The 13,457-nt window shown below is 34.7% G+C and overlaps 1 protein-coding gene across 1 annotated transcript in view; it reads right to left on the bottom strand.

The window, feature by feature from the left end:
* Vps13a (vacuolar protein sorting 13 homolog A) overlaps positions 1-13,457 on the bottom strand; it is a 195,495-nt gene that overhangs the window by 150,318 nt on the left and 31,720 nt on the right. Inside the window, exons 8-17 of the mRNA XM_028770191.1 lie at positions 12,334-12,393; positions 12,052-12,132; positions 11,695-11,752; positions 6,111-6,238; positions 5,823-5,929; positions 4,772-4,943; positions 2,944-3,006; positions 2,353-2,482; positions 1,167-1,261; positions 746-888 (exon numbers count right to left, since the gene is read on the bottom strand). Of these exons, the coding sequence (XP_028626024.1) occupies positions 746-888; positions 1,167-1,261; positions 2,353-2,482; positions 2,944-3,006; positions 4,772-4,943; positions 5,823-5,929; positions 6,111-6,238; positions 11,695-11,752; positions 12,052-12,132; positions 12,334-12,393 (1,037 nt within the window). The remainder of the gene's footprint in view (positions 1-745; positions 889-1,166; positions 1,262-2,352; positions 2,483-2,943; positions 3,007-4,771; positions 4,944-5,822; positions 5,930-6,110; positions 6,239-11,694; positions 11,753-12,051; positions 12,133-12,333; positions 12,394-13,457) is intronic.

Raw genomic sequence — 13,457 nt, 5'->3', positions numbered from 1 at the left:
ATGGAATCATTTTATGACCTAAGAATCAAAATGTCATAAGCAAAAAACTCTGTAACAAGCAACAACTATTAACAAAACTCCTAGTTTAGGTCCACTTGGATTCACTGTTAAATATTATCAAATGTTCTTACTATTGAGAGAATACTTTATTGATTTCTATAATCAAGTTCACATTAGTAAGACTACATATTTTAATACATTGCACAATTCCTCTACACATGGAAAAATAATTTTAACATTTCTAGAGAAATAAATGGCTGCTGATTTCTGTACAATATCAACTCAGCACAGACAACTCAATGTCAACACTCAGAACACTGAGAAACTTTTTGCTGAAGGAAATGGCACAGCTAAAGTTTCAAAATGTTTTAATTTCACAAATGTATCAATAGCAGTAGAAGAATGCCAGTGATTTTCGAGGCATCCCATAAGATAAAAAAAAATGTGATAAATAATACCAAATTTCTTCAATTACACTGATGCTAAAGCAAAATAAACATACAACAGAAAAAATAAAACTGACCAATCTTCCTGGTGGACCTAGGTCTAAGCATGGAAGTTATACTTTACACATGCCTAACTTTTAAAGGTAATTTTATACAACATTTTAATTTTGCCTGTGTTTTTACACCACATCAAGTTAAATGTGGAATTATCTTGTCAGCAGTCAAAACATTTGAAAATTCTAAATTTCACATTCAGATTAGTGCTACTTAACCTATAAAGAAAATAAATGTATACTTACTTTATGGCTTGTGCTCCTGGTCTTTGCACAATCAAAGTACTAAGTCCTTCCACTAGAACGTTTAACAGCTCTGGCTTTTGACGATTTTCTCTTAGAACAATAGACATACTTTTCAAGTGAACAAAAAACTTCAAGGCTTCAAACTAGAGAATATTCAGAATAAAACAGATGTGGAGATAGGGAGAGGAGAGATGTATAAACAAAACAATCTTATTTGTGTAACTCCTGAGTTCTCAATACCAAAAGCAATCCCTTATCTATCAAAGAAATCACTACAATAACAACTCTGTCCCTAGTTTGGAAATAAAGATAAACACTGTATTTATAAATACCAAAAAGACCACAACAACATATAATTTCTGGAAGAATTACAGCAGGCACATCTAACATTAAAAGATATAAAGCAAGAAAAATATCTTACTGTTTTTGGCAAGGTTGGATCAACTGCTGTTTCACTATAACCAATTGCTTCATAAAGTAACAATTTTTCTTCAGGTGTCAACATTTCTTCAAGAACTAAAATCATAAATAAGTGTTTTATGGTCTTACTACTACCAATATAAAATAAACATAATTTACCTAGCTTCATAAATAAATAGATTTTAGATTTTTGTTTTATTTGTGAGTATGTGTTTGTGTGTGTTCACCACAGGATGTGTGTGAAGGTCAGAGAACAATTTTAAGGAGTTGATTCTCTCCTATTGTGTGGGACCTAAAGGACCAAATTCAGATCACCAGATTTGGAAACAAAAACAATAACTACTCAGACATCTTGCTGGCCCACAATGTTTATTGTTATTATAATATCTCTTATAAGTAATTCTTATATATTTGTGTTGGTAATTTTAGAAATGATTCTGAAGTTACTAATCAAAACTTTGGCAATATTTTTTCAATGTCTGTTTTAAGCAAGAACTTACGGGCACTGTGTTAATCAATACAAAGTAGTAAATATACTATCTTAATTTTCTCTCAATTTACAGATGGATAAAATAGAATTAGCACACCTAACTTAGTCATGCTGCCAACAAGTAATAAATCTGAGATGCATGATACATCTAAGTCTCTAACCCTGCAAAGCTATGATCTTCATTATTTGAGTAAAAAACATATTGTCAGTAATCTCAGCTATCCAGAGTCTGAGTCAGAAAGACACAGTGTTTAAGCTCAGCTGCAGCAACAAAGTAAGACCTCACAGCAAAAACCAAAAACCTGTTTACTTAAAATAGTTAAGGAGCTGAGGCAGCCACTCAGTGGTACAGTGCATGCCAGAGTATAAGCAAGGCCCTGGGCTTACTCCACAGCAAGTACACATACACGTTCCAAAAAGAGAGGGAAGAAAAAAAAAATCTTCCCAAGAAGCAACTTCAAGAACGCTTTCCAGCAGCTTAGGTCACTGCACCGACTGCACCCAGTTGACAGCTCTTCTGTAGCATCAGGAGGGTTGTTTCAACTATTTTATTGAACACATATTTGAAGATAATAGTAATTTTATAATTTATCATTATGAATACATATTTACATATCTATTTTAATTAGAAAACTTTTTGAAAAATTTTATGTCAACACTTGATTAACTATACTAATGTAAAATGAAATGAACATACTTCCAGGTTTAACATCTTGTTGTTGATTAGCATTTGATTCTGACCAAGTCCACAACCAGGAAAACCATCCTGCATTATCTTCTGGATCTTTTACTCCTTCTTTGTAAATTTTACATCCAGCTTTCTTCACCTAAAATGAGAAAATTTTCCAATAGATAAGAAGTCATCCTTGCTTTAGCAATCGAAAGAAATGTAAGCAGGATATTTCCAAAATTAATCTACTTTGAGTTGAATAAATATAAGTAAATGTATATACTAACAATATAATACAATAGCTGTTAACATTTACCAAACAAGGCTTTGGAATAATACATGGTTCTCCTTGTGGCCTAACAAGATACAGAAATTACAGGCAGCTGGAATTAGCTTTGCATCTACATATGAACTCTGAAGTTTTATAAGTCCAATTACTTAACAAGCAACTTCTGTCTTATTTTAACAAGTGTTACAAAAACTTATATAGCATTTTCTTAACACACAAAAAGCATATCTAAACTCTTGAGAAAACAGTGTTCTGTACAATAAAGATATTACATTAAGTGTCATATCAGTACATTTATTTCTATTAATTTAATGATAATCTGAAATTACCTCAACTTCTGCCTGTTGTCTAGCTATGGTTATATTAAAAACATCCAAGGTTTTCTCCAACTCCTGAAAATACAGGGGGAAATGTATTAACTGTATATTAATTTTATATATTCAACTTTAGAATATAAGCTACTACACTAAGGAAAGACAGTGGGAAACAGAAATAGAAAACCATCAGTATGTTATCTCTTACATTCTGGGATATAAGATTTATTTACATAAACATACACTGATACACACACATATAAGAGCTTGGAAATTATAACAGAGTAACTTATGAACAGAGAAATCATCCCTGACGTGATCACACAGTTACAATCTTTACAAGTATAGTTAGAAATTCATTCAGAAAGATATATACATGCACTGATTAAAATGTCCTTCATCTGGGTTTTAATTTCAAATAAAGGTAAGCACATCAAAACCATTAACTAATAATGTAATAAATCCTTCATCTTATATGCATAGTTTATGCCATTATTAAGATATTTCAAGTAGGCATAAATGTACTTGAGATCTGTTTTAAAAACTACTGTAACTTTTCTGCTTTTCCAAGTTGTTACAGCTATGGACACAAACTGAGACACACTATACTCCTCTCACCTCTGTGCCTTCCCAGGATCACTTCCAAGTTTCAGAGTCAAACTTTCTCCTCTACAACAAGCAACTATGACTTATTTTTCTCTAGCAAACAGCATAACACAGAATTGTGCTATCCAGTATACTTAGAGGATCCTGGTTAAGACCATAACTAAGGAAATATGAAAAACACCTAAAATGCCTCTCAACCCAAGAATTCCTCATTGCTCCTTGTCTTCAGAAAGTCATCTATGTTAAAACTGAAAGAAAAATGTAAAAATTCAATCTCTGCAGAATTTTCCACTAGAAATCCATCTAGACTCAGAATGGCTGCACCTCTTTCAAGAAACTAGTTCCCCCAGGTCATTCAAGCTGTACTTTATCTAAAAGAAAAAGGTCCTTACATAAAAAGATCCTTACTAATGTTCAAAGGCAAGAGTAATACAAAAGTATCATATAGTTCAGGACAGATAATTAAACATGTTGCTGATAAAGACTATAGCTACCACAAACTTAAGATACAAATTATCTGTATAGGCAGAAAATGAAGGAAGCCTGTGTAAGGATAAAGGACTAAGGTAGAAGCGCAGTGAGAGAATGGGCGGGTGGGGCCAAGCAGGGATGCACAAGCACACAGATAGGAAGAGGCTTACACATACAGAAGAAACTACACTAATACACAGTGAGACAATAGAAGAAACATCTTCTGGATACAAACAAAGAAGATTAAATGTGATATAGCAATTGCTTCTGAGACAAAAGATAGAAAATGAAGCATCACACTATGATGAATATGAACTCAAAATCTTTCTACCTGAAAAGAATTTAAATTTTAAAAGCTCACTGGAAGATTTCCCCCAGGCCTTTTATTACACCATACGACTAAAGTAATAAGTAAAAGTACAAAAATACCCAAGTAAGAGAAACAGAACATGGTCAGTAAAAAGCAGACTAAGTAATTAAAAAGTAGTAGTCACTAAAAACTGGGGAGAAGGGCCTTGGAGGTTGCTCAGCAGGTGAGGGTGCTTGCTACCACACCTGACTATCTTGATCTCTTGAACTCACACTGTAGGAGGAAAAAAATGACTCCAAGTTATCCTCTGACATGCACCACCGTGAACATGCACACACATACAAACACAAATAACTATTTAAAAAAAACAAAGAAACAAAGACAGATAGACAGACAGACAGACTAGGGAGAAATTATGCACAGTAAAATATTAAATGATTGTTTTAAAATGCTAACCTCCAAAGACAGGAGAATTTCAGGAGATGGCTTCTTACTTGTTAACTTTTTTTTATAAAATTCTCTGTATTGTTTCATTTTGTGTCTATGGTTTCTAATGTGCTCCCATGACCACATCCGTAAACTGGGACAAACATTTACTTCAAGAATACTATGTATAGCATAAGCCCACCTAGTTAAAAGAGAGAGAGAAAGAGACCCCATACTTACACCAGATCAACAATACCAAAACAACTTAATTTTTCTCTAACATGAATAACAACTACAATCAGACTATGAAAACAGTATGCTATCTAAACATTCTATATTTATAGTAACATTCCATGGATTATTATTATCTCTTATAACATAAAAATAAAACATTCAATTTTGTTAAAAAAAACTAACTTAAGGCATAAGGAGAAATTTGGTCAATAATTATAGAAAAAGTTACTTAAAAGAGGGACTAAAAATTCTAGAAATTGAACTATAACTAAAAAAATAAGATTTTAAAAATTTAAAAATGAAATTACACAGATAAGACTCCCAGAACCATCTCAGGTACTAAAGTTCAAGCTGAATTAATATGTCTAAAGTGTCAAATAGGGAAGTCTGGAAGAAAAAAAAAAACAGGAATTGGGAGGGGGAATGCTATACTGATCCTTCTACAGGACATGAAAGTACAGTACTTAAAGATTTTTAGTTGTAAATTCCATTTTGAAAATTTTCTTGAATCAATTCTTTTTTTTTTTTTTTTCGAGAGAGGGTTTCTCTGTGTAGCCCTGGCTGTCCCGGAACTCACTCTGCAGACCAGACTGGCCTCGAACTCAGAAATCCACCTGTCTCTGCCTCCCAAGTGCTGGGATTAAAGGCGTGTGCCACCACTACCTGGCTTTGAATCAATTCATTAACACATAAACCTACATATATTTCTAGCCCCAAATCAGTTTGCACCAACTCTTAGAATAGCTTTAAAAAACATAGTAAATTTTGCTTTGATACATTCTTAAATATTAAAAACGTTAGAAATAATGAACATTTGCTAAAACTTCCCAACAACCAAAGTGCTCACCACTCTTTGGCATGGAGGTGGAGAGGCACGCTGGGCTTGAACTTTCTGTATGGAAGGTTTTGTGTCATCATGTCAATTGACTCGAGAAGTTCCATGAGACTAAAATACTAGGAAAAGACAGTTAAAACTCTTAAATATTTCTGGGTTCCTGTTCAGCTACTGAAGATGAAAGTTAAATTACTGAGTTTTTAAGGAAACATTATAAAAGTATGAATTTTAGATAACATTAAATCTTAACATTGCTTTATCAAACAATAACTCAATCTAAATGTCATCAAAGAAAATCACCTGTGGTTTATTAAACTCAATTACTATGGTATGTAACTCAATAGCCAGGTTTATTTTGGGGTCAGAAAAGTCAAAATCTGATCGTCGATTCATCTGAAGTTTGGCATTAGCAGATATAGGTCGAAAAACTGAAAAATAATACAAATTGAAAACCGTTAGAGTTTTATTTAAAACCTCTTCAAGCACTAAATAGATCAGCAATAAAGACCTTTGCACCTCTATCACAGCCTCTCCACAGACCTCAGTATCCACACTTCTTTGGTTAGACAAACTCTCACAAGTTAGCTGAGAAGAATCCATTTTAGTTCTAGATTTAATTTAGAGACTATTAGAAAGACTGTATCACTGACTCTACTTTATGACAGTCTCTCCATAACCTCCTCTTGATCCTTTCAATGTGCACAATCATGTGTCCAGGATTACTGGCCCAGATCAAATGATAGCAGCAACAGTAACAAGTGTAAGTGAGAAACAGCAATCTAGTATAATCTAGACAAGGCACAATACTGAATCATAATCTAAGTTGTATATAAAAATAATAGTGTTTGTTTTCACCACCCAGCACATTTTTTATACATTAAACATAAATATTCTCTGTGCGAATACAAATCCATACTTGAACATTATGAATCTATGCATCACTGATTTGCCACCTCTCTTCCACCCTTCACCTTTGACTTATATACTCAGTTCCACTCTTACCCTGCTAAAATTAAAGCTCACTTTATTTCTTCCTTATTTTTAATAGACACAAACATAAAAGTTAGATATATTAATGTGATCCATGTACTATTTTGACACATATCTTGTAATTATACACTGGTATATTAGTATAATTAATGTAAATATTAGTTAATATCAGTTCAAACATATCTGCTTAATTTTTTCATCAATTTTTTTAATGATAAAAATTTCAATAGATTTTTTTTCTTGCTTTTAAAAAAATTATTTGGTGGTTTGGAGAATGCTCAGAGAGGCTAGATGAGCACATCAGACCCCTTGGAAATGCAGTTCCAGGCACTTGTGAGCTGCACATGGGTACTAGAATCCAAACTCTAGTCCTCACGACCAGGCGGCAAGCACTCTTAACCAGCTAAGCCATTTCTCTAGCCTCACTTTCTAGCTTTCTGAAAGACACATATTGTACCTATTCAGGCTACTGTGAAATAGCACACCAGATCTCTTTGCTCCTACCTAAAAGTAACTTGATACTCAGTGAGGATCTTTTCCCCACTTCTCCTGCAATCCTCCACTCCCCAGTTATTTTAACCACCCCTCAATAACACTGCACTTCTTACTCCAGCAGTGCTTGCTCAGCAAAACCCACCAACTCCACACCTGGAACTAACAGCACAATGTAGCCAGAAAACATCCCAATCATAATAATTGTTCTCATTTTAATGCTATAAATATTAAATAGACTCTTAATGATACAGAAGGGGGAAATCACACAGCACTCCTTGTACTCATCTTGATCTGTTAAAGATCCATCATCAATTAATTTTAAAATTTTGTTTTTAACTTTAACTTGTTTATGTGGGAACTGACCAAATCCATGCCTCAGCCTATTCTTCACGGTCAGTTAGTATAGAGGAATTTTAATCTAGCAATATGGCTGATCTGAAAAGGGATCCCATCCAAAGACATAGGTCTGTGTGACCTGGCTGGAATGCGGAGATACTGCACACCATTAATCCATCTGGCTAGAAAATAAACATGCCCTTAGTACACATCTTTAAGGTTAAATTTCCTTTTAGAAGGAAGCAATCATGTGTGAAAGTGATGTCTAATTGAAGAGCAGACAAAGTGATGAATCAAAGAAAGATTTGACAGAGCAAGTGAGTGATATAATTCACCTCTCAGGAGAACAGACAGCAAAGAGTCCTCTTATGACCAGTACTGGGAGAAAGAGTAGAATCAGTTAATTTCAAGCCACTGAAGTTCAGAGCTGAGTTAGTTAGGAGTCAGTGTGGTGAGCACAGTACAGTGAAGTTGGATTCATTAATGATAAGCTTATATAGTTCAGTGCAGATCAGCATAGGGTAAAGCCAGAGAATTGATGAGCCAGAAGATTAGAACAAATTGCTAGAGTTAGTGTGAGGCCAGGCAGAACTATGGAGAGAAAACAGATTGAATCAGTCAGTTTACAGAGGAATTTGAGCCAGACAGATGAGTTGAATCAGCCAGCCAGAGATCAGAAGGAACAAGAAAGGGTGAGTTTATTAGCAATAAGTATCAGAGGGTGAAACATTCTAGGCATAGATTAGATTGTACAGAGGCCAGAAGCTTCCAGGCCTAGGCCTACACATAGTTAGAACAGAAAAAGAAATACTCTGGGCTCAGCCCAAGCTGTATATTTGCTCTTAGCTCATCCCTTCATCTGAGGAATTAAAAGTTACTTTTACAAGTTAGCCAAGAATGAATATTCCACTTTTAAAGAGTTGTTTCAAAACAACAAAATGGGAATATGTGTCAGATTTTGTGGCCTGCAGAATATAAAATATCTGACCACATGGCTGTTGGGTGTTTAATATACTCTAAGAGCAAACTGAAACACATGAGAATCATCTGAAGAGCTTATGAGTGAAAAGCCTCATCCCAGAGAGTTGGATGCAAAAGGCCCTGGACAGGCCCAGAAATTCGTACTTCTAAAAAGCTTCCAAGTGATGATAATGGTACTAATTTGAATCATACTTCAAAAACACTGCTAGATGCAAACCACTCTCTTCTACACCACTATTTTGTAGCCTCTTCTCTCTTCAGATGTCTTCAATACCAAGATGTTTTCAAAATGCATGCATAATACTCTGAAGAGAACCTCCATTAACTCCTATTCCATCCCTATTGATTTACTCAATACCAAGATTCTTCTCTTACAACTAAACTGTCTTACAAAATGAACTGATTATGTCCATCCCTAAAAATCCACTCCCATTTATGCAACAGATAGATACCAACCCCTTCTCCCACATCAATCCAGAAGCCCTCACAAATCTCTTGATCATTAAATTTTCATGTGCTTCTAGATCATTCCTAGCTCAACATATAAAAAAAGCTATACTTATCCCATTAACTAGAAAAAAAGGAAAGGAGAGTAGATAGAAGGCAAGGAGAAATGAGTATGCAGCTATCAACTTTTGAACATCAAATTCACATATCAATGCTTATTAAAAAAAGGAAAAATTAGTTTTAGGCCATTAGTATTTTAGTATTTCTTCCTTTACCATCTAGCCTAATGATATGTTAAGAGAATCAACAGGAGTTTCACCTGTCAGGTCTCAGCAAGTTCATTTAATGGGCTTCTACAGAGGAAGGTTCACCAACACCTCGCTCTGATATAAATGGCTTCTCCAGTGTCTGGTTCCTACTGCACAAAGGACTTCCTCAGCATCAGCTTTCTGCACTACATAGCAGCTAACAGTAGCCAGGAATCAGTAACTTCCCCCAGGAGCTCGCTAAGACAGTTCTACAATGAGCACAGGCCAGGAGACACAATTCATGAGTCTCATTAGTTACAGAGGTCAATTTCTGACAGTTTTGCTAACACAGTAAGTAGTACAGAAACATTCTGACCCTCAACAATGCTAATAGGTAGAGGGTCTTCTTTAGAACATAGGATTCTTCAGATATAGAGTCCATTCCTTTCATCTACCCTTCCTACATCATTCCTGTAGCGTTCTTTCTACTTTCCCCCATGTAATTCTGTTATCTAAATCTCCTTTTACAGTTACTATTTTCTTTCTTCAATTTGCTCTGACTAATCCACAGGAGATTAGTCAAATCTAAATGTATCTGAAAATCATAAACATATGATAGTTATCTGACTTCTTATTTCCTCTGAGAAGGAAATAGGAACAAAACTAATTTTAAAATAATGAAAATAAGATTTTTGTCAAGAGGGACTGGGTATGTAGCTCGGTAACAATCAATCCCCAAAACTGAAAACAAACAACAAAGACAACAATAACAAAACCCGCCAGAGTTAGTAAAAGTGGCATTTAAGGAAATAATGAAAAGGTTATAAAAAACAAAGCAATACATAAAGGAAACTTTCATGGATGCCAACAAAACTCTGAAGAATTATTTTCTATGCCTTATAACATCAGGAAGCCAAATCCAAGAACTAAGCTAAGCATAAACAGCTGAAATTTATTGAGTATTCTGAAGGCAAAAAAATTTTTTTAATTATTTTTCCTCTATATTTTAGTAATTATCATATCATAATAAAAGTAACACACAGACCAGACACAGAGGCACATGCCTTTAATCCCAGCACTTGGGAGGCTGAGGCAGGAAGATCTATCTTGTCTGGCATTTGATATCACCCTGAACTATAGAGTCAGTTCCAGTATGTCCAGTGCTACACAGTGGGGGCCAGAGGGTAATATATGCTCATTTAAATAACTGATTAATAAAAGAAGTACAATTTTAAGTGAGATATATCTTTAATTATAGCATTTGGGTAAGGCAGGTAGACTGCCATAAGTTTGATGCACAACTGAGCTACTGAATGAGAGTTTGTCTCAAAAAATATATATATATAAATATATATAATATACATATATACATATATGGACATTTAATAAACAAAAAGATCATAATACCACTACAGCTATGCCAGCAAGATATATTAAACTGTACTTAGGATTCTGAAATGTCTTAATAAACATCAATACAATCAATATTGAATAGTCACTAAGATTTAATACAATTCATTAACATTCTCTTGTGTTAGATGTTTTCTCCTAGTTTTGAAATGTAACCAAAAATTCCAACAATAAAATATGTTGAAAAGATTATATTTTGATTTTATTAAGTTGAAAAGTATGTGTGTATATATATACATATATATATGTATATATACACACACACACACACACACACACACACACACACATATATATATATATATCAGAATATTTTCCTGCAAGTTGGGAGGAGCTAGGGTGGGAGAAGTAAGGAGAGGAAGAGGAGGAGTAAGGAAAGGAAGAGGAGAAGGAAGAGGAGGAGCTAGGGGAGAGAGGACCACAGAGAGAGGGGAACATGGAAGCGGATATGTGCCTGTCTCTAGCAGTAAAAGGTAGTTGATATATCTAGGTTGGGTACTGGGTTACACCTCTGATTGTGTGGGCATCTTGTTATTGATCACTACAAAACATATAAAAACTTTGAATAATCTAAGCATTAGAGTTTCATTTCTACCAGCCCTTGTGGATGGTGGGATGGGCTGGGCTAAGCCCAGCATTGTGGAGACAGCATGGAAGACTGGCAGAGCCATCTCCCACGCTGGCATCTCGTGAGTGCCAGGGCTGGTGTTTCTGGCTGGCCATTTTTAGCTGTGGCGCAGGTGTGGCCTCTGGCCGTTTCCAGCTGCGGAGCGCTTGACTTCAGGCTGAAGCGCATGGCAGCTTAAGCTAGACAGAGCCACTGCTGTCGGCCCAAGAAATTGCCGTTTTAAAATATTACAGCAACATATTTAGCTAAGAGAAAAATTAATATAAAATAACCCAGTATATCAGCAATATTAACATGATAGTTTGTACTAATTTTTCTAATTATTTTTTTATTTTATTTAATAACTTACCAAAATCATAACCTTCTGGAACAATATTTTCATTGACAATACCATTTTTCAAGGCTTCCTATTAAAAGACAAATAGTTGTTATTTATATTTATGTAAATATACCTTTACCCTACAAATCTATATTATCTACAAGAATATCTAAAAGCAACTGAAAAATAATTCAAACCTTACCAGAATAAAATTTTTAACTGGCTAAGCAATGTATTATTAACTATTATGAAAGAATGTTCCAGTTAACTATGTTTCTAAAACTCCTACTGGATTTTGTTTACAAGCAATACTAAATCTAAGATTGGTATGAGTTAAACATTACACAAAACATAATACAACAAATATACACATAAATATTTACTTACCAATGATTCATCATAATCATTCAGATAGAACATCTGAGAGTTCACATTCCAGTAAGCAAAGAGATTATCTAATCGGATTAGCTGAAAATAAAAAGTTCATTATGTTTGTTATTTTTCTTAATGAATTTTTAAGTTTTCCTATGCTGAGAAGTCTCAAGTAATTAAGTCTTATCCTAAGTAACACAAATAGACATAATTCACATGTTTACACACACACAAACACACACACAGCCATTTGTCTAAAATTCCCTTGGGAAGTCCATGGGATAGAATTTATATTACCTTCCGAACCAGTTTTTCAGTCTCATCATGTAAACATGGAATCCAATACTGATCAGTTGTCTGAAGAGGGGAGAATGGAAAAGAGCAGGTCATTATCATATCCTAAGACCAATTTCCCATGAAAATGCCTTTGAAAACATATCTATCATTTAGTCAAAAATAGTATTATCAGACCACTAACCCTTCGCTTTCAAAGAACTCATTGGTCAAAAATAAACAGAAATGAGCAATTTCAAACAGGTAATTTTGGAGGCCCAATATACAGCAGACAAAAAACGGCAAAAAAAAAAAAAACAGTCAAACTCAAAGGTGTGCCAGATATGATGACTAACCCAACACTTGTTGAAAGGACTCCTTTCAACAGCTTTATAACCACCACAGTCCATACACCATGAACAGATACTACTTATTGTAAGGCAAGACGATAGAGTTGGATCTGTGTTGGGCAATGCTCGCGCCCTGGGTCGCGGGCGGCGGAGGCGCGAGCCGGAGTGCAGCCCACAGCCCCACAGATTTGTTAGCTTGTTAGTTTTGGTTTTGTTTCTTTGTTTCATATCGATCGGTTTTGTTTGTTTTGTTGTTGTTGTTGTTCATATTTTCAAAGAGGCCCGAAATACGGCCAGAGAATAAAAATACAGGAAGGAAAAATGAAAAACCAAATGTTACTTAGGGTCAGCTTTCAAAGGTTTTATACACACTATAAAGACAAGACTCCAGATTTTAAACTCAAAATAATCAAAGTCACTGAGGACAAGGCCAGGTGCATACTGAAGAATATTTATCAAGGAATGTAGCAGAAGGCCCCAGGTTCAACCCAAAACACCTCAAATTTTTTAGAAATAAGAAATGGGAAATACAGTAATGAAATCTTTGTTTATATATGATTTTTTTCTTTCAAAACAGAGTCTAGTTATGGAGTCCAGATGGCCTTGAGCATATACTACTACTTCAGGTTCCAGAGTGTTGGATAACATCTTGTCAGATCCTTGATATCAGAGAGATGGTCCCACTGCTGTGTGAAGACCTGACTAGAAGAATGGAACCCAAACTTTAGCATGAATTATGCTCACCAGGGGTGACTTTTAAAGCACAAATTTGATACTAAAGAAGTGGCTTGGTGGTAG

Source organism: Grammomys surdaster, unplaced genomic scaffold (genome assembly GCF_004785775.1).
Source record: "Grammomys surdaster isolate TR1022 unplaced genomic scaffold, NIH_TR_1.0 198, whole genome shotgun sequence".
Taxonomy (NCBI): Eukaryota; Metazoa; Chordata; class Mammalia; order Rodentia; family Muridae; genus Grammomys; species Grammomys surdaster.
Note: the sequence above shows the minus strand (reverse complement) of the source record. Positions and strands in the feature narration are given on the sequence as shown.